Below are 22,850 nucleotides of genomic sequence, written 5' to 3' on the forward strand. Positions count from 1 at the left end.
TTGCTAACGGGGGCGCCAGAGAATCCAACGGAAACATTCGTTAAGCCAGACAAAGGCGCGCCAGGGAGTTTCGAATGCATGATGGAACTTTTAGCTGCACCAGTGTCCAACAGAAAAGGCTCAATTACGCCCGATGTGGCAACTGCGACATAAGGCCCTCTCTGATCAACCGGAACTGATACTACTCCCCTTCTTTGTCCAAGGCTGTCCTAGTAATTACCGTCAGCATCAACATCATGCTCGACATAATAGTCGTCCACATGATACTGTGCAGATCTACCAGACGATGGATCGCGCCGATCAAAACAATTTTGCGAGTCTGATGAAGTGGCAAAACGCTCAGTCTGATTCTGAGTAACACCACGACCTCTACCCCGTGATGCCTGTTGAGGACCACTACGACCTCCTCGAGCCAAAACACCATTGTTTCGGTCACGCAAAACTGGACAATTAAACTTCAAATGGCCCTCACCCCTACAATATGCGCATTGAGTATACCCCAACACAGAGCGAGGTGTAGAAGAGTTAGTTCGCAACTGCGATCTCGAAAACTGCGATTGTAATCGATTTGGCTGTTGCGAGTCATTTTGATTCGAGCGCGGAGGATACGCTTGCTGCAACAAGACCTTAGTTTTAAGATCCTTCGTTTTCTTATCTGCGCGCTCGCTTTCTTCCTTCTCTCTATTTTCGTAGTACTGGGCCGTGGCTAATATCTGAGCAGTGGTAGAAACGGCCCACGAACTTTCGGAATGCTTCAACTTGTTGCTTAGTTCAGGCAACAAATTCGACACAAATTTATCAACAAACAATCGCTGACCTCCTTCAGAGCTCATATCCTGACCCCTATGATCGATAAATGCCTCCTCAAATCTCGTAAAGAAATCGGAGACACTCTCGTCCTTCTTTTGTTTGCACGCAGACAATTTGTCCCAATTAACGCGTATTGCTGGCATAAGTGTCTTCATAAGTGTAATTATCCTCTGGGGCAGATTCTCAATGATCTGTTCAGGTTTAGCCCCACCAATTTGCCGTCCGTCTGCCGCCGCAAGAGCAGCCCAATAACCGCCTAATTCAGCTGCGTGATTCTCTTGACGGATTTTCGCCCAAATCGGTTGAGGCACTACATTACCAAACAACATGTCAATATCGGCAAGGTTCATAATAGTAGCATCCACTAATTGGGACAACTCCTTGTAATAACCTGCAGGATTCTTGCGGGGTCAGGCAAAGTTTGCTTTACCTGCAAAACTTCTGATCGCTTCCACGGGAGGTGTATCCAGACTCTCTGAAAGTGCGGTAGAACAACAGGTTTGGCAGCAGGATCACCTGGCATCCATACTGGGGAAAATTCCTGCATAGGATACTGACCAGGTTGACCCAACCGCTCCTCAGTGTCGTCCTTAAACAATGTGCGAGGTTGCACTATAGATCGAAAAGATAGCAGACGCTCTAGAGCACGTCGGACATTACCACCCACAATCATACCAGTCGAAAACTGATTCTGAAGCTCAGTCATCTCGGGCGGGACATTGTCAACCTCCTCATTATCCCACTCTTCTCTCAAGAATTTACACATTTCCTCGAACACGAACCTTTGTGTGGGCTCATTGAACTGGGAAAATGTCTCAAAAACTATACGCGAAGTGTACTTCGCAGGATGCCTAACCCATTTACGCGCCAGTTTCACTAACGACTCACGTTCTCTACCATCAGGAATTTGACTGCGCCTCTGAGCGACATCAGAAAGATCAGACCCGAGTATTGGTCCGAAAAGTGGAGAATAGAGATTAGCGACAGCATTAAATATACGACTACGAACAGAAGGAGAAGAAGAAGGAAGCACAGGAGTAACGACATTCGGAGTAAACACAGAAGTAGTAGCTGTAGTCGGGGTAACGGGAGTAGTAGCAAGATTGGGCTGATGAGATACTGACAAAGGAGCAGTAGGAAAAAGAGCGGGTAAAGGAGGATGAACAATTTGTGGCACAAGGGGATTCGGAAGGACAGGAGGAACGACGGGCTGACCAGCAGCCGCCAGAACAACAGGTTGAGGAACAGGAGGAATCACAGGACCCACAGTATCTGGTGCATAAGGAGGTGGTGATTTCAATAGATAAGACAATATGGGATCTTCTATCGCGTCTTCTCCCGTCTTATCAGAACTAGGCGGTAAAACCGGATAACATTTATCCACCGCCATATGATGCAGTCTAGCACAAACTTCCTGCTCCTTCTCGTTTTTGTCTCGCTGATACTGTTCTGCATTTTGCATCACCGTAATAACACCTTCTCTCTTATTTTTCTTAATCTGTTTGATTTCTTTCTGCTTGGCCTCTTTACGCCATAACCGAAAGGAATCAAACATGGCCGGCCTAACCTTCTTTTTAAACAATTTAGCTTCAAGATTATCTAATATTGCAGTTTCGAAACTACCATGTGATGGCCAACTAAGAACACCATCATTTTTAGTATAACAAATCCAATAGTCATTGTATACAATAGGACCTACTCCATGATGACTATAGAGCTCATAAATTGGAGTTCCAACTGGAGGTATCGGACATGAATCCTCCAATCGGGAATCCGTGCTGCAACATTTAAGGAAACCAAACAAAGTACTACGGCCAGGCATCGTGCACACTAACCGAGTTTACAAACTTCAAGGGCTATCGAAGTACGATGTCCTCGCAAAAAAAATGCAAGACCCTCGGTTTTTGGCAATTGCAATCGTCAAATAAAACCCAACAACTAAGAACCAACAACTAAGAACCACAAATGCACTGGAACCATGCAAACAACCAGGTTGAACCAAAAACTCTGGGAGCGACCCACAAATACTTAACTGAAAGAGCAATGGCGTCACCAGGAAGGCCCGTCTATCGTCTCGCCGTACAAAGGACTACGCCAGGCGCCAAAACAGGTCGACAGTCAGGGCATCAGTCCGTCGCAGCCGTCAGGAGGCGGGAATCTTCGCGGGAAAAGTCTTCGGGCCACTTATTTCGACAACTGGATCGATGAAGCGGGGTGCACCTTCCCTCGGAGATTTCACACAAAAGTTCCTCACGATCGTTGGGCTTTGGACCGGTACCGCTGATGTCGCCCAACGTTGGGCGCCAACTGAAGGACTGGGCTATTCTAAGGCCCAGCGGTGCCAGGGGACAACACCTGAAACCTTCGTGGGTTACCTGTTCCGGCGTACAAAACACAGAGACACGGGACACTTCCGGCGGCGTCAAAGATCAGCGTTTATTACTGCAGAGATACAGAAGTCGCAAGAAGTACACAACGTGTAGGTTCTGGGAGACTGCTTCAAATTGCACAAGTGGATCGCTCCTTTTATACACATTTTCGTCATTGCACAACATGACGAACAAAAGGTTACAACTCAGTTCCCACAATAAACTTCAAGAGGGTCGCATTCATGTTTCAGAAGCCCGGAACATAATTACAGCAGCATTGCCGGTTCCCAACTGTAAAAGCACACTATCCCCACATTAAGCACATTCCATTCTGGCTGTAAACGAATTAGGAGAAAGGACAGGAACAGATGCAAAGGAAAAACAAGGATGCACAACAGATTGGAAAAGAGTGTAAAGAGCAATATCGGAAACTCGATTGCAGGATCAAAGGACTCGTGCCTAATGCATGCATGACTGAAACAATACACTGGCACGGCAAGATGACCCTCGAGCGGAGCCATCTGCCTTTGCCGTGTCATCCCCCTCATCATAAAGATACCTTCAAAAGAACACGTGTCCTCCACGAAAGCTTGGGAATCCCAGGGTCACGAAGCGGACAGCGTCCGTTCGCTGGCTACTTGAGGGCAAGAAACAAAATGGATGCCGTATCTAAAATGGAACCCGAGGGTTCAGATGGACATACCCAGAAATGAGATGAACCGTGCATAGTAGCGTAGCGAAAACGCGTACACCCACTAAACTCGTCATTTGCGGTTCGTAGATACCAAACTCGTCCATATTCGAACACACCCAAAAAGTGCCATTACGATTCTCACGGAACCTCAAGATGGAGCTATCACGAGGCCCCCCGGGCGGAAACCATGAATATTGCACTTACTGTGGAGACTGAGCGACATGGCCGATGCCCGGTGGAGCTGTTTAGGCAGCTATAGAGGAGTTTGGCTCTGGTTCACCCCCTCGGCCGTCACCTATCCAGCCGGACATTGGACATTGTTTTTTTACGTCTCCCCATTGTGTTTCCTTCCCTACACCACCTCTTCCCTCCGTGATCCTGTGGCTACCTCCCCTTTCCAGCTGATACGTTAATATCTCTCTTTACTGTGTAATCACTGTTTGTCTCCTTACATTTATTCTTGGCTCCTGTATCTGATGTAATTTTGTAACCTGTAACTCGCTGATACTCATGTAAAGCTCCGGTGCCTGAGCAACTTTGGCTGATGCTCGGTGGAGCTGTCATATGCAGCTAAAGAGGAGTTTGGCTCTGGTTCACCCCTCGGCCACCACCTACCCAGCCGGACATCGGAACATCGTTTTTCTCGCCTCCCCGTTGTGTTTTCCTACTTGCATTCCCTACCCCCGTTTACCATTCCCCCTCTACCTCTTCACTCCCCATAAGACATGTGTACGCGCTAATAATCTCATGTTTGTTCTTTTCTCCTATGTCTATACTGGTCTATATAATTATGGAGCCTGTAACTCACTGATCCTCATGTAAAGCTCTCTGATACCTTCGGGTCTAGCCTAGCCTAGAAATCTTGGTGCTTCTCTCATACTGCCTGGACAGTATGAGAGCAGTGCTAGGATTGGTAGAGGGGAGTAGGATGAGGCTCTGGGAGCCTGCTTCCTGTACTGCAGGAGCCACCAGCTGCCAAGAAGAAGAGGAGCAGTAGGTTTAATAATCATTTGATTCAACGCCCTGACAGGCACTGTGAGAAACTTGCAGTGCCTTCAGGTTCAAATCCAGAGCCCTCAATCGTGGCCCTGTTTAAAACAGACCTTACTGAGCTTAAGGGCACTGTTGTGTTTTTTAGCAATGCCTGTCAGTGGCTTAAATATCTGTGCCACCAGTTTTGTTTGCCTCTGGCCACTGTTTATTGCAACTTTTTCACCTGTATCGACAAAACGAATCGATCTTGCTTCAACATGATGAACAATGTTTGTACATGTTTGTGTTAGTATTTTAATCCACAACCACTGGCTTTGCCATTGCTTGTGGTAAATCATGAAAATTCATCTTGGTCATTGATGTCTTGGCAGATTGCAGAAAGCTCAACATTCTCTTAGATTTCAAACCACTCCCCTCTGGTATCCTCGCATCATATCAGGCTTGTCTTTATCTTCTGCTTTTTTTATTCTTCTTCACAGAAGCTTTGCAACTTACTAGAATAAAATCGCGATCAAATCAGCATGAGAGTTGATTATGCCATCTAGCGCAATCAAGGATCAAAAAGGATATGCTGTGTTTGCAATGCATACAATAAATGTACTGATATGTTGTAGAACAAAATTGACGTTTAGTAGATTAACCTTCAGGCAGCCTCTTCAATTCAGTTTCTTTCTCTAGCCTGACAAAACAGGGCATGGGTTTGTGTTTAGAGAATCACTTTGCCTTCCAAGGGCATTCTCTTTTTCCTCAAAAGAGCTTTTTCAGTTTTTGGCTACCTGTTGGAAAGACCTATTGTTCCCAACATGCATAGAGCAGGCTTTGGCTCAGCCCCTGGTTCATGATTGTTTAGCTTTTTTGTGTGTCTCAGGTTTCTCTTCTTTATTCAATGGCATGACTTCCCTGTTTTTGTGTTTGTGTTTGTCTTGCCCAGGAGCATTTTGCTCTCACACTGTTCTTTTTGGTTGAATTTAATTCTTCGTCTATTGATGTTTCATTCAGGGCTCAATTTTGGTATTTTTCTTAAGCACTCTCCATATTGCTCTCCTCCTTTCGCCATTGTGTACCCATTCCTTCCCCATCCCATAATTTTTATGTTTTTTTTAATATAGATCCACCTAATGTGTGCATTGTGACGCACGACAGCAATCTGAGAAGGGGTTTTCTTTAACAAGAAATGTTTTTAAGATTTTCATGCCAGCATGTGCATGTGTCTTGATGCGTGATTTTGCATTGCAGTTTGTACAAGCATTCGAAAAGCCAATATCTCTGGTATTTGAAGCTGAGGTATATTGGCTTACAATTATCTTACAATTCTTTCGTACTTTGTATGAGGAAAGCCTGCCTGCCCTTTTCTGCGTCCTCTGTGGCAAAAAGGACTTGGCAAGGACTTCACGTGGTGTTTCCAGAGAATATATAAGAAAAATATTGTGATGCAAAAATATTGTTAAAGGAATGTCTTGATGTCAAAAATATTGTGGACATAAATATCAAAGGATTTTAGTTATGTTTTTAATATTTTTATAAAATATATCATTTTTGAAAATATTATTGTCTATATTGTTGTTTATAACAACATTTGCATTAAATTGTGTTGGATTTTAAATGGATTATTTATAGTTAATTTAAAAATAAGTTGATGTTGCTCTAGCCCTTATCCGGAGGCGCGCCCACCTTAAAGTCGAGGTGCATCGTGCCCATAAAAGAAAACTGTTTCAAATACCTCGGTATCCATATAATGAGAGATGCCCAAGTCTTCTACCGCCAGAACATGTGCCGGCAGCTCGACAGACTCATGAGAGACACGAGGCATTGGCGGACCCTCCCTCTAACCATGATCGGTCGGGCGGCCATGTTTAAATTGTTGCCACTCCCTAGAATGCTAGATGCACTTCAGAGCACCCCATATGAGGTACCACCCTCATTTTTCAAGTAAGTAGACTCAGAACTCTGTGCATTGCTGTGGAGTGGAGTGGCCCCATAAATTGTGTTGACTAAACTGCAGAGAGGTATAAATGAAGGAGGCCTAGTGGTTCCAGATGTTCGTACTTATTATTAGGCGGCACAACCGGCCAATGTCAATGGGTGGATGCTTGACGACAGAGAAGACACGGCATATAGGGCTGATAGAGAGACCATGGGTGAGAAGGAGTCAAGGGCACTAATGTACACCAAACACATAGATAAAACGCTCCCGCATCACACGAAGACAGTAGTTAAAATAAGGGAAGCAGCAACAAAGTATTTGGGCTGGGAGAACAAACTCACGGGGATGGCACTCCTCTGGGCGGGAGACCAGCTAAAAGAAATAAACCAATTAGTGGACTTTGCCAAGTGGGATCTACTAGGGCTAGAGACGCTGGGAGATAAATGGAGAAAGTGGGCATACATAACGTTTGCCGATTTGCAGGCAAAAAACAACCTAGGGAAAGGGGAGTGGCTCAAATACCTCAAACTTGGTCAAGCCATAAGGAAATATATGAGAGGAGGGGACAGGCTGGAAGTCTCGTCACCGCTGGACGATAGGGTCCTGACAGAGCACATAGAGGCCAAAACTGTTTTCCTCTTTTATAAAAAAACTTTTAAAAAATGCCCCAGACCCACTAGGCACACTACGGGCGGCTTGGGAAGAAGACTTGGGCTCCCTGGAGGATGAAGAATGAATGGAGGTGCTCCAGGACCCAGGGGAGGTGGTAATAAGGTCTCGCTTTAGACTTATACAGCTGAAGGGCTGCACAGAGTGTATTACCATAGGACAGTCCTGCATCGGATGGGGAGATGCGAGCATGCATTGTGCCACAGGGAATGTGGTTCAGAGGGTTCCTTTTACCATCTTATATGGGAATGTCCACTCCTACAAGTATACTGGCAGTCGATCGCCAACACTTTGGCGACTGTGGTCGGCTCCGATGTCCCAATGGAGCCTAAGTGGTTCTTACTAGTAACCTTAGGGAATGAAGACTGGCAGAGGCATACAAATCGTTGGCTAGCCCTAGCAACGGTTGTGGCGAAATGGGGGGCGATCAATGTCCGGACATTGGAGGAGTGGGCAACAGACCTAGACTGGTTCTGGCAAGCAGAATGTGTGATTCATAAGAGCAGAGGGTGCCCCAATAAGGGGCGAAAATATGGGAGGCCAGGCAGGCTTACTGAGCAGTGTAATATTGAAAATGAAATAACATATGTTTGTCTTCATGAGTAAATGTAATGTAAAATTAAATGATTGCAGAATTGTAAAACAAAAAATGGCACAGATATACTTTCTCCATGTTGATCTCATCATCATACAAGTGCCAATAAAAAGAGTTTTAAAAAATAAAAAATAAGTTGATGTTACATTTATTTATTTTAAAAAGTAATCTTAATATTTATTGTATTTAATTTAAATATGTATTTGTTGAAAATTTTGTAAATAAAAAATAGCTTAATTAAATGTCTAATAACGGGATGTTGTGTTTACAGGGGAAAAGGGTGGGGAGACTTTTGACGTATGATTAGTTAAATATTTTATGTGCTGTGTTTGATTGAAATTACAGTTTTGTAATTAGTAATTATATATTTTATAAATTGTAGTTTTTATAAATTTATATGTAAAGTTTAAAAAATGTGTGCTGTTTTTGATAGTGTCTGAATTGTTTTTCATAATTTAAGTTAAAGCTTTTTTCAAATATCTTTTTAGATACATTTGGGGCATGATTACTATGTTGGGCGGACTCACGTCTGCCTGACACCGCAATTGGTGCAGTCACAGACTCTCATTTATCAATGGAAGCATGGGCTGCTGCCGTAAACCGGCCTTAGAACAAGCTCCCATAGAGAAATGGGAACCTGTGTAAATCCCTGCATCATGCGGCAGGCTCTGTGTGCCCATACGAAAATGAGGTGCTAGCTGAGGGAGGCAAAATGCTCACTTCAACAACTGAGGGCCTTATTATGATGTTGGTCAGAGTTGCCTCTGACCGACACCGTCTCAGTGCGGGAACTGGCCGACCATGGGTTGGCGATTCCGCACACCTAACTGGGATGCAACCACACATGATGCAGTCACAAACACCCATTTCTCTTTGGGAGCTTGTGTGGTGGGCAGTAACCACCTACAGCACAAGCTCCCATTGAGAAATGGGAGTTTGTGAAAATCCCTGCACCATATAGTAGCAGTCGGAGGCTTTCCAACTGACATTGTAATGAGACCCTTAGATCTCATAATCTTCTCAAGGCCCTACAATAAAAAATATGTGTGCAACTATAAATAATAGCAATTATATAGTTGAATCCCTGCATTTGCTAGAGGTATGCCGCAGTGCCACTATTTTCCAAATGTTTGTCTGCACCCTTTGCCTGATTTCAAAATGGGCCTGTAGCCAACCACACAGCATTAGTCATAGCTCCATATTTCTTCCTTTGCGTAACTGGAGAATTCCTGGATATGTTACTCATAATCAGAATTTTGGGGCAATTCTTGGGCAGATATATTTGAGCTTGACTACCAGTACCATTGTACACCTCCCGTAATCACTTGACTGACTTCTGTCTCACCAGATATATATATACAAGTGTAATTGCACCTTTTGTGTCTTTTCATTTTAGTGCCAGATGTAGTGAAGAATCTAAGTTTCTCCAATATCACCACCCAGTCTGTATTCCTGAGCTGGCTACCTCCAAAAGGAAACATGAGCTATTACGTGATAAAAGTCATGGGAAAACCATCAGGCACTATTGAGGTGCAATCAGAGTCCGTGCTCATCAACGCCCTAAAACCAGGAAATCTGTACACCTTTGTGGTCTCTGTCCTGGTGACAGACAACCCTTGGAGAGGGGAAAATGTGACAATTTCTGAATACACAGGTGAGGAGATGGGAGTCATTCATTTTACACCTCTGATTAATGATACTGTAGTTTTCAGTAATTTTCCTGAGTGTGTTAAAGCAGTGCAAGAGGTTAAATGTAAACGTCCCTCTTTCTGGAATGTCAGGACCCAACTGTGAGTGAAAACAACCTTAACAACGCGGTCAAAACACCGCAATACATTTACATCGCTGCTTTTACAACGACTTGCACTAGATGGCGCTATAGACTAAGGAATAGTGTGATTTACTATTCCAACACCTTCCCTGCTGTACATCGGCTGGAGTTGGAATAGTAAACCATACTGTTCCTAAGTACAGACGCTCTCTCTGGGTTTGCTATTGTATCGATACATTTCTGTAAATATTGTTACGGATTCATAAGAGAGTCCTTTTGTTAGCACAAGGAAGAAAAGTCATGAAAAGTTCTCATTGCGTCTAAAATAACTACTTCAGCTAGATTCTGCGTTTGAATTAGGAAAAAGAAGCATTTGAGGCCTACATGAAAACTTGCTTACTCATTGCCACATTATGGCTAATATAAAACACACATTAATATGAATTATTTCAATATTCTTAGTAAATGCAATCATTATTCTTCTTTCAAATGTTATATGTCAATATTAGGTACTACCGAAAAATGTTTCACATGTTATTTATTTTCAAGCAAATTAATCTATGTCTCACTTTTTGATTATACACCTTTGTATCACACAATAATAACTGTAAAAACTGCGAGTCTTCATATTATTAAGCATCTTTAAACTAAGCACTTTAATCGTTTCAAGTGTTTTATCATGAAAGCATTCATTTCTCTTTTCACCTTTTAATAGCCAACATCAGCACATTTTCTAGGTTAACTATGTTTAGTTTCTCAAACACATGACTACATTGCAAAAGCGAATAAGATTTTTCCGGCTATTTATTTACATTTTCACTTTTTCATGTTACAACATATTTCTGCATGCTTTTACGATGCAATAGGAAACTGCAACGTTTTCATCAAAAATTATTGTTGTAGATCTCTTTTAATGATGAGAATTGATAGAGGCAATCGTCATTAAACCTTTAGGCTCCATCAGTTCCCCCTTTTATGGAGAATCAAGCCATCACATAATCTTATCTTATCAATTGATCTTGATCTGATGTCACATTAGAAAGCAGTTGTCTTAACTTGTTTCAAACTTATTTATTCCAGACTTCTCTTTTCATAATAAAAAACACTCTTTCTATCTTCTAGTTAAACTTCTGCTCTATTTATTCATAACTTTTCTTGTGTTTACAATATCGATACATTAGTATTATAATTAGTAAGCCAATAGCAATTGTTATTAATGGTGTTGGTATTTTCCCTACTAAACAAGTGCTGCAAACCAATTTTCCACAGAAGAAAATCCTTTCCCAGTTTTCTCCCAAGCAAAATCTGCTTTTAGTTCAGTTAATTATTTTCCTAAACTAGTAATATTGCTTATAAATCTCTTCAAATCTTTATGTCCGGGATATAAGTGCAACATTGTTGGACTTTCAGCATGTGACAGACTCCACTTCTTTTGCTAAAAGTACATATAAAGCAAGTTGATTTAGCAAAACCATAGACCTAATACCTACCATTTCCTTAATAAATTTCTAGAAACCCACCAGCAGTATCTGTTGTTAATTGATCTACTACTGTTGAAAATTTTCAAATTTTATGAGAATTTAACATTACCCCAACTGAAGGTATTATAGCTCTAAAGATATTCCCAATAATTTCAGCAGCACTTTTTCCTCTTCTAAAGTGTATGTGTTTTTTTAACTGATTGCATTGTTTTCATCTACATCATCAAATTTGGGAAAACTATTCCCATATAACAACTCCATACCAATGTTTAGAACATTTGTAATACACTCCAGGAAATACTGGATTCAATCCTGCCAAATATAATCCCCATTCACCAATTAATGGTAAGGTATGTTCATATTCACTAGAACCAATTAATGTATTATTATGTTCTGCTTCTTAACCCCTTCCCCGCTCATGACGGAACCGTTCCGTCATGAGCCACGGTTGGCGTGTGCTCATGACGGAACGGTTCCGTCATGACAATCCTGTTGGCGGCCGCTCCGCCTGCGCGGCGCTGTTTCCCCGCCTGTGCGGGGCGACAACGCAAATGGGCGGAGTCATGACGGAACCGTTCCGTCATGAGCACAGCTCAACTGTGGCTCATGACGGAGCGGCTCCGTCATGAGCACAGGCCCACCGCGCTGCCCCCCTGACCCCCCCAGCGCTGCAGCGGAATGTCCGCAGCAGCGAAGGGGTTAATATGCAAACCTTTCCTTTGTGTTGCCAATCTAGAGTCATTGCAGCATATGTCTCTACTTTTTTATAATCACCCTCCCTATGTGCCCATTGGGGTATTCTCATCTGCTTTTCAGATTTATTCTTTATTTCCTCTCTACAATCTTCTACTGAATTTATAAACTATTTTTCTACACTATGTAAAGCACAGGTTAAATTATGTCGATGCGCATATACAGTATCTGTAGGTGATACAGGATGAAAAAATTCTCCCATTATCTCAGCATCTCGTGCATCTGGTACTATGTTAAATTTTTTCTTTACTGGGGCTTCTGAGAAAATCAAATCAAAATTTTAATATTAATATTGAAATTGCCCTTTGCCATAAAACAAACTTGTAAGTACACTACAAGATATACAATATATTAAAGGAAGGTGATGGTACGTCGCCCCTTAAGACACAGAAGTAGGTAATTGCATGCACACATAACAATCTCTTGTATCCATGGTATTTACATATTCATGAAGCAATTTAGTAAACACATTTACTGAAAAATTGTTAATTGAGTGATCATAATGTAACTCATCACTTGTTAAATCTTTAGCTACTACTACTCCTTGTACTTTAGTCACTTCAGTAGTCGTAGTCATATGCAAATTAGTATCTACTTAACTAAACATGATGAGGTAGATTTAGTATTATCAGTAAGAAGACACGGATTGGAGCAAAAGCAGTTCAGGAGCAAGCACACACAGGCTTACGTTTTAGTGAAACTAGATTTTGGTTTTCCATCTCCGGATTAGAGGCATTCATTTTTTATATTTTTTTATTACTAAACTATAGCAATTGGCTTTGTGTGGAGGCTTTTGAGCAGCGTCTGATCACACTTTTATCTCTTCATTTCTCCTTTGGCCTTTCGTTTCTCCTTTTTCACAACAGTTTTTTTATGGCGGTCTGTATGAATTGTAATTTTTAGAGCAAAACGTGTAGAACTCTTTCTCCCAGTTGTTTGCAGCAGCTAAATATGTCCACTCTGGAGCTGCATATCCTTGACTTGGTGTCCATGCTCTTTTTGTCTTCCGGACTGTAGATTCTTCTCCGTCTGTGTCACTTTGCGCAGATTGACTAGAGACTTCAATCACAGTAGTAGGTATTCTTCCTGCAGTCAGTATGTGTCTCAATCTTTACAATCTTTACAATTTTTTGAGCCAACAGTCTCCTTTTCATGCTCGTTTCTCTGGTACACTGTTCACATCATTCAAGTCGATGTTTCTCTTAGTTGGATCCCCTTCACTCTGACCATCGATACTAACTGGGAGCAACTCTCCCTTACAACAGTGTCCCAAGACCCAGTAGCTGGCTCCCTCTCTATCTGTGCTCAGTCTGAACAGGACATTTCTCTGTTACCACCAGTTCTTCCATCACAGACCCCACACTTTCAAGAGGACATGGGACTCGATGAGTGTGGGCTACATACACCCAACTAAGTAGACCACCAAATTTAACAGCATTTGTGGTTGCAAGTGATCCAGCGCGCATTCTTGGGTAACGGGGAAACAGGACAAGACCCGTACCTAATATCCTCCCTTCGTCACAGACGAAATATTACATTAACACATTCACTCCTACAATCATTGGTGGGGCCCATAACACCAACATTCCCACTTCATTTCTCATTGGCCTGTACTTGCAGGAGAGATATATGTTCCAAGCACTGACATGAAAGGAATACCTTATAACCTATAGAGAGAAATTTATTTACACATTTATACACTAATATCCTTACCCTTACAGATCTCAATCCTAAACATCCAGATACTCCTCCCATGTGATCAATGGATCATTTAGTTGGATTAGTAAGATGATTTAGGCCAGCTAAACACACATTTTACTATCTTGATATTTACCGCCCTCAATAAATGACAAAACGCATTTTCTTATTAATCAATATTTGTTTATCTAATTATTGCAAGGATTTAGTTCCATCTAATAAATTTATTAGATTTTACGCTAATCACAAAACACCATATTTACCTAATCTGGCTATTTGTCGTCCTCCAAGTCATCAAATTTAGCCGTCAATCAGTCGGATTTCGAAAGTTCTTCATGTAGCACGCTACAGTCCCAAAGATGGACAAGGACCAGAGACGTGCAAGCATCTATCTGTGCCCATAGATTTTATAAAGTTCGCAGTTCATCAAGGAAATGGGCAGCAATTCAGTCTGTCAAAGATTCAGGAATGCAGCCGTCACGTAGCGTCACCGTCGTCTTCGTCAGCAAAAGGAAAAGCACGCAATGCCCTCTCTATTACACAGTCATTTTTATAATAAAGTAACGTCAAAAAGTAAAACTTTGCAGGGTTTGGGCTTCTCTCATTGGTCAATTGGGATCGTCCGATGAGGTTTCACACAGTTCAGGAGGTTATGTCATCCAACATGATCTGTCCGGTTCCTTGTGTCTGTCCATTGTCAGTGCACTTGGCGGGCTTCCCACCGTGACCTTGCTTGGGTTATATGAGTAGGGTCATGTCGAGGCCACAGGAACAAGTCGTGGCACAGGCGCACTTCGCCCAAAACCTCGTGGAATGGTGGCCATCGCGTCGAGTTAGTCGGCGACCATCTTTACTTTAGGCCCAAAGGTCAACTTAAGCGAAACAAACACAAAAGAGTAATTAATACATAGAAATAATTAATAAAATGTTAAACCCTCACTAATTTCCATATGTGCTTGTAATTATCTAGCGTATAGCGACATTTAAAGCATTCATATTCACCCATTGATGTCATCTGGGGCGACATTACGAAAACATCACAAAAGCAACATATACCATGAACTATTCTATTTTCTACTGTTAGTATGCGTACATATGTTAATAATAACAATTATTCAGCCATGCAAAATGCAAATCCCACGTATATTTCATATATGAATAAGTTTGATTAATTAACATGCAAACACATTAATAGTATTATAATTAATAGATTATTCTAATTAGTATAGGCATGCAGATTAGGGGGGTATACAAAATTTTGTACTACCCGCTCCATCACAAGAATCACTTGATAAGGCTCATGCCAACGAGGTTCCAAACAAGGTTTTTGCACATGCTTCTTGACAAGTACTCAGTCTCCTGGGCACAGATAGTGGTACTGCTCCTGTTGAATGGTACTTGTGACTTCTCTAACCTGGTGAGACACGGAACGCACCACCTCAGCCAGTCCTTAACAGTAATCCAATACTAAGTCAACAGAAATTTTCACAAACTGATTTGCTGGGACTTTAGGCTGCCTCATAGCCCTCCCCATAATTATCTCGTGAAGGGACAGTCCAGTTCTTCTTTCTGGGATGTTTCACAAACTCATCAATACCAAAGGCAATGCATCAGGCCATTTCAGGGAAGTGGACGCACACATTTTTGCTAGTCTGGACTTAATGGTTCCATTCACCAGTACAACAACACCCGGTCGATATGCACAGTGTAGCCTTTGCTCAATTTGTAGTGCAGCACAAACATTCATATTACTTCAATATTAAAGTGAGTACCTCTATCTGATTCCAACGAGACTGACAAACCAAATCTCAGTACCAACTTGCTAAGCAGCAGTTTCGCTACAGTTAAGCTGTCATTGTGCCTTGTGGGTAAGCTTGCGACCTAAAGAGAAAACAAACAGACAATCACAAGGACATATTTCAGTCCGTTACACGGAGGCATCTCAATGAAGTCAAGCTGCATGGGGGTAAGGGGACCTCCTGATTTTACAATGTGACTCTAACTGACCACTGTCTTTCTCCCTGCATTTTGTTGTTGACAGATTACACATCTTTGACACAGACTCTCTGCATTGGCTTTAAATAGGGGATTGTACCAGGTTTGACAAAAGAGATGCAGTATAGCATCTCTACCTACATGTGCAGGTCCATGACAAATCCTTGCCATCGGAGACAGTAGGCTATCTGGCAATACAGGTCTCCCATCTGTAAACACCAAAACCTTATTTTCCTGTCTGTGATAATATCCTGTTTTCATCCACTCTTCTCTCTCTGCCTGTGGTAGTGAATCTTGTAATTCTCTGATTTCTTCACATGTCTCAACAACAGAAAAACATTAGCCTGCATTCTGTGTCATCCGACTGCTTCTTTAAATATTCCCTATTGAATGCATAAGAATTTAGGGCGCAATAACGCGCGGTCTCATCAGCGTAACAATTGCCAACTGTGACATAATCATGTCCACTTTGGTGGGTGGAACACTTTACCACCACAATCTAAGCCCATAGTTGTAGTACCATCAATAGGTTTTTTACACATTCTCCATTTCAGATAGGTGAACCCAAAGAGGTCATAAACCCACGTTGAGACCACAACTGCCTGAAATCATGCACCACCCCAAAACCATATTGACTGTCTGTGAATATGGTTACTCTCATTTGTTCGGTAATGCTGCAAACTCGGGTAAGTGTGATCAATTCAGCCACTTGTTCTAAATACACTCCTTTCAACCACAATGCTTCAACCACACCCACTACAGTACAGATCATATGTGCCGCTCGCAAGGTACCTCCTGAATCTCTCAAACATGCACAATCAGCACATTGTGTGACTCTGGTAATGGAATATCTTGTTTATCAGGACGCTGTTTGGTACATAACTCAGTCACATCAAGACAATCATGATCAGCTTCTTCCATAACAACTTCATGTCCTGGCAATGGCATCAAGGTAGCTGGCTTCAAACTTGTACATCTTGACACAGTTACATTCTCTGCACCCAAAACCATCTGCTCATACAGCTTTCCAACATCCAGTTAAAGCAGCAGCCAAAGGGTCCAATGTAGCTAAAAAATATGCAACTGTCACGATCTGCAGAACTCCTCAGGATCCGAGCGATGATATAGAGTTCCACCTCCCGATCTCCCCGGACTCCAACCAAAAGGTTACGGAGCCCAGAAGGGATCAGGCGAGGGAAAGGAAAGGGGTGGGGGTCAGCAGGGATTGGGTTCTGAAACGAGAAAACAAGTACAAACAAATATATAACAACAGTCTACTCTCTGTCGGTCTCGCTACCTGAAATCGGAAGCCTCTCCAAATACCAACTTATCATAGCATAACAACAGTCTACTCTCTGTCGGTCTCGCTACCTGAAAACGGAAGCTATCCAAATACAAACTTATCATAGCATCACAACAGTCTACTCTCTGTCGGTCTCGCTAATTGAAATCGGAAGTTCTCAGATGCACGGGTAGACTCTATTACTCCATAGGAAGCCACCCAGAACCCCTTTAGTCCTTTTCCACTTCACACAGTCACGGATACAGTCAACCTCGGATGATCGGCTTCCACGGTGACTACAACGCTGCCGTAAATACCTACGTTGCAGCGCTCCTTCCCACCGGGGAGATCAACACACTTTGACCTATACCCTTCTCCGTGGCCTGTTGATTGGCGCGCTCCCAGCGCTACCATGTACTAACGGTCGGATAACGTTGCTCCACGCTTATCTGCCTACCTTCACCTTATACCCAACTCGATACCCGCTCCCAGGAGCTGTACCACAATAACAAAGTTAACAGCTCATGGGTGGAGCCTCCTCTCGTCTAATCTCCCTCCGGAACTTTTCGAAATCAGGGAAGGAGGGTCTTGAGGTTTGCCAGGACCAAAACCTCTCACGGGTAGCTCAGCCGAGCTGCAAAACTCTCACCTGCTTCCTTCTACGGAAAAAGCCTCCGAAACCTGCAAAGCCTCTCCCCGCCTGGTCGCCAAGCTCCGAGGGACGGGGAAGAGAAATTTCTAGTCCTCTTTCCTGTTTCGCCGGGACGCCTAGCTCCGAGCGGCGAACAGGGTGTTCTCCATAGATTCAAAATAACGCACGTCGGGAGGCGTGCGTGACGGACTTAAGTAGCCGCCCACTTCCTGTTTCTGTGTTTGCTGGGACGTGTAGTCCTGCGACGCTCGGTAGGCGCCTTGGATCCTGAACCCTTACAGTAGGTCCCCTCCCCAAGCGCCTCCTAGAGCCTGGTTTCTCCGGATGTCTGTCATAAAACCTTCTCACTGCCGCAGGGGCATGCACCGCGTCCGAAGGTTCCCAGGAATCCTCCTCCATAGAGTACCCCTTCCAAGATACCAGGAACCATAACCGGCCCTTCCGTAGTCTGGCATCCCGTATGCTGCTCACCACATACTCCAAGCTCCCATCCACCCATACGGGCGGGGGAGGCCTACTGGCTGCTGACAACGCCGGTTTCAACAAACTGCAATGGAAGACGGGGTAAATGCGCATGGAGCTCGGCAGTTTGAGCTTGTATGCCACTGGGTTGATCCTCCGCAGTACTTGGTAAGGTCCTATGTATTTCGGGTGGAACACACTTCGTAGCTTAAAACGAATATATCTCGTGGAGAGCCACACACGATCGCCCACTCCATACTCCGGACCATCGCTCCTCCTCTTGTCCTCCCATTTTTTGTACTTCAATTTGGCTTCCCTCAATGCCCCTTGCGTTTGCTTGTGAAGCCGGTGTAGGGCTTGTAGTCTGGAGTGGACCGGTGGCTGATCCCCTAAGTTCTCGGGTAAGGTCACCGGTAGGGTTTTCGCCTCATACCCAAAGTTGGCCTTAAAAGGGGACATTTTGATAGAGCTATGCCACACCCCGTTATAAGCCAGTTCGGCCATCCATAGCATCGACACCAATGCCTGCTGCGAATGCGACACATAACACCTCAGATATTGTTTTAATGTTTGATTCAGGCGTTCGGTTTGTCCGTCCGATTGAGGGTGGAAACTGGTGGACGTAGCGGATTCGATCATCAGCGCCTTGCACCACGTCTTCCAAAAGCTGGCCACAAATTGGGGGCCTCTATCTGACACGATCACTCCGGGCAATCCATGTAAACGTACCACGTGGTTCAACAATAGTTGTGCAGTTTGTCCTGCCGTAGGCAGTGTGTGGCAAGGGATGAAATGACCCATTTTGGTCAGGCTGTCCACTACCACCAAGATAGCAGTATGCCCACTGTCTCTTGGAAGTCCCGTAATGAAATCGACGCAACAGGCTCTCAATTCCAATGGGGAATTGAGAGCCTGTTGTGATTATAGAAACTTAAACAAAAACACCGTAAGAAACAGATACCCGTTGCCCCTGATCAGTGTCCTGTTGGACCAAGTGCGAGAAGCAGTGGTTTACACCCGTTTAGACTTAAGGGGTGCTTACCATTTAGTAAGAGTAAGACAGGGGGATGAGTGGAAGACCGCGTTTAAAACCAGGTTTGGTTTATATGAATACTTGGTGATGCCGTTCAGCGCCAGATTCATCAGTGCCGCACATGTTGCGGGTTGGGGGTCTATCTGTGCGACTACATCTTTTAGCTCTTCGCAGAGCCCCTGATAAAACAAAGACATGCGTTTCTCTTCTGGCCAAGCGGATTCCGCCACTAACCTATTAAACGCCGTGAGGTAGGTCACTAAATCAGTCTTACCTTGTCGTAACGCCAGCAACTCCTTGTCTGCACTAAAGGTGGTTGTGCGTCGATCGAACACCCCCTCGAACGCTGTTCGAAACGCTTCCCAGTCTGAAAGAATAGCGTCATTATTCCGAACCAAGGGGACTGCCCAGGAAGCCGCATCGCCCACCAAGTACGAGGTTGTGAAAGCTACTCTCGAATGATTAGTGGGGAACGACGATGGTTTGCAGGAAAAATGTAACAATACTTGCGTGAGGAAAATTTGCACTTTTTGCGGATCTCCCGCATACCTTTCCGGGCTGGTCAACGGAATGGGTGGGGGTACCGTCACATGTATCTGTTGCCCTACGGGTGAGGATACATCAAACGGATTATGTGCCATCCTTTCCACCCTATCGCGTAAAGAGGCCGCCTCTACCCTAGAAGCCACCAGTTCTTGCTGAACCAATGCCAACGCCTGTACTACTTCCTCTAAGGTGGCCATACTTAATACCACCCACCCGGACCGGGAGGAGCACCAAACGTGGGTGCGTTATTCTGTCACGATCTGCAGAACTCCTCAGGATCTGAGCGATGATGTAGAGTTCCACCTCCCTATCTCCCCGGACTCCAACCAAAAGGTTACGGAGCCCAGAAGGGATCAGGCGAGGGAAAGGAAAGGGGTGATACCCGCTCCCAGGAGCTGTACCACAATAACAAAGTTAACGGCTCATGGGTGGAGCCTCCTCTCGTCTAATCTCCCTCCGGAACTTTTCGAAATCAGGGAAGGAGGGTCTTGAGGTTTGCCAGGACCAAAACCTCTCACGGGTAGCTCAGCCGAGCTGCAAAACTCTCACCTGCTTCCTTCTACAGAAAAAGCCTCCGAAACCTGCAAAGCCTCTCCCCGCCTGGTCGCCAAGCTCCGAGGGACGGGGAAGAGAAATTTCTAGTCCTCTTTCCTGTTTCGCCGGGACGCCTAGCTCCGAGCGGCGAACAGGGTGTTCTCCATAGATTCAAAATAACGCACGTCGGGAGGCGTGCGTGACGGACTTAAGTAGCCGCCCACTTCCTTTTTCTGTGTTTGCTGGGACGTGTAGTCCGGAGACGCTCGGTAGGCACCTTGGATCCTGAACCCTTACAGCAACAGGTCTGCGTGCAGTACCATGCACAACATTCACGCTCACTGCAAACTCTTAAAGTCCGAGCATTTCCAATGAAGGAGCTCGACACAAACTGTCCTGCAATTCAAGAAAAGAGCGCATGTCTTCTTCATCCCTTGGAACAGGATCTGACATGTCTTTGTGTGTCAATCTCTGTAGTGGCTTTGTTATCCGAGAAAAATTCAGTATGTACTGACTGCAGTTGCCAACCATTCCTCAAAACATTTGAACTTCCTTTTGTGTACTCTGTGGAATTCATCTGCGTTATAGTTGTGATTCGATCTTGTGACACTTTTCTGACTCCCTTTTCAGTGTGATTTCTCTGATAGAGAACTTCTCTCTTGCAAAACTGAAGTTTTGCTGGTGGCAACTTATGCTCACTTACTGCCAAATGATTCAGTAGGGCAACAGTATCCGAAACACAAACTTCTGTAGTTTCAGATGCAACCAATAAATTATCAATGTACTGCAACAGCACAGAATGATTCAGCATTTCTAATTACTCCAAATTTCTTCTAAATCTGATTAAAAATTGAGGGGCTTTCCGTATACCCTTGTGGATCTCAGCACCATGCCAAGACACAATTTCCGGACCGGAATACAAATAAATATTGGCTGTCCGGATGCAAGGGAATTGAGAAAAACACTTGACACAAGTCAATCAGCAAAAACCATTCAGCTTCACAAGGAATCTGATATAGAATTACAGCATGAGTTGGTACTATTCAACAACAAGGTATCACAATCTGATACATTTTCCTCAAATCCTGAACTATTCTATATTTTTCGTATGCCCATGAAAGGGGAATTACATGGATTGCCCAAAATCTCTACTGAAATTCCTTGTTCAATAAGAGTCTCAATCAATGGGGTTATTTCAGCAATAGTTTCAGGACCAAGGGCCAGATGTACGACCCTTACATTTTGCAACTCAAAAATTGTGTCACTTTGTGACTCGCAATTTGCGACTCGCAAAATGCAATGTACAGCAGTGTCACAGACACTGTTAGTGATTCCTAATGGGGTTTTCAAATTGCCTGCCTTAATGGAAAACTGGATGCATTTAAAAAAAATATGAAGCATCCCTGGGACCACTGCCTGCTCGCAAAAAATATTTTCGCACACACTCACAAAGGGTAAGGGGTCCCCTGGGGACCCCTTCTCGTTTGCGAATGGATTAGCACCTACAAGAAGTTGGTGGTAAACTGCAAGTGTCTTGTGACCGCAAATGCGGTTGCAAAATAATTATTAATTGCAGGTAGACTCGCTATTAGGAAGGGATGCCCTTGGCATGCCCCTTCCCAATAGCGAGTTGCAAACCATATTTTGTGAGTCAGTAATAGGTTACTGCCTCACAAAATAGGGTTTGTACATGGAGCAGACCAATTATGCAGCCGCAAACGGGCAGAATTCCTGTATGCGACCCCCAAGATTGTATGCTGTAGTTCACTTTGACTTGAATTGGAGCTGCTCCTTTCATTAACCCTATATCTTTTCCTAAAAAATCCTACACTTCAGGCAGGACCATCTCTCTCAACACAGGTAAATCCCCTTCAGTAGGTAAGGTATACAAACTCTTTACTTCTGTCTTTTGTCTAGCCATTTTAAACCCTACATCCTCATCTTTGGTATGGAATTCTATTCCCCCAGGTGCACAATAAATGGAACAATTCATTTTGCATAAGAAATCTCGTCCCAACAGATTTACTGGATTAGTGTCACACACCACAAATGTATGCATATTCTTAAATGTTCCAATCTGTACTTGCACAGGTCCTGTCACTGGGGTGGGGATCAATTGATATGATACTCCTACTACTTGGATTGTTTCTCCCAAGAGGGGTTGGTTGGGAATTTCACAGTTCTCACAGTGGATTGGGTGGCACCAGTATCAAGGAATGAAATAGGTGTTTCATTTACCTTGCCATCCACATATGTACCATTCCAATCTACCTCTAAGGATGTGCCAATCACAAATTCCTCATCCCCTCTCAGGCACCGTCATTGGATAGTATCTGAGTCACTGTTGTCCATCTGTAAAAGATATTGTGAGGCCACTTGCACATTTGGATTTACTTGATCATTGGTATGAAAACCCATATTCACATTGTATTTCTGCACTTGTCATTAAAATTTTGCATTGGAGCTCGAATCATATTCTGATTCTAACCCTGTACGTTTAATGTAGACTGATTCAACATATCACTGGTCACCTGTGATTGTATCAATCCATGTGCACCTGTCACAAATGCCTGTCCAGTCACCTGGCTA

The 22,850-nt window shown here is 43.7% G+C and overlaps 1 protein-coding gene across 1 annotated transcript in view; it reads left to right on the plus strand.

Moving 5' to 3' along the window:
- Nucleotides 1-22,850, plus strand: part of LOC146788601 (receptor-type tyrosine-protein phosphatase beta-like) — a 484,586-nt gene that overhangs the window by 14,747 nt on the left and 446,989 nt on the right. Inside the window, 1 exon segment of the mRNA XM_085633174.1 lies at nt 9,451-9,708. Coding sequence (XP_085489300.1) covers nt 9,451-9,708 — 258 coding nt within the window.

The sequence above is a fragment of the Triturus cristatus genome, chromosome 11 (genome assembly GCF_964204655.1).
Source record: "Triturus cristatus chromosome 11, aTriCri1.1, whole genome shotgun sequence".
Lineage (NCBI taxonomy): Eukaryota > Metazoa > Chordata > Amphibia > Caudata > Salamandridae > Triturus > Triturus cristatus.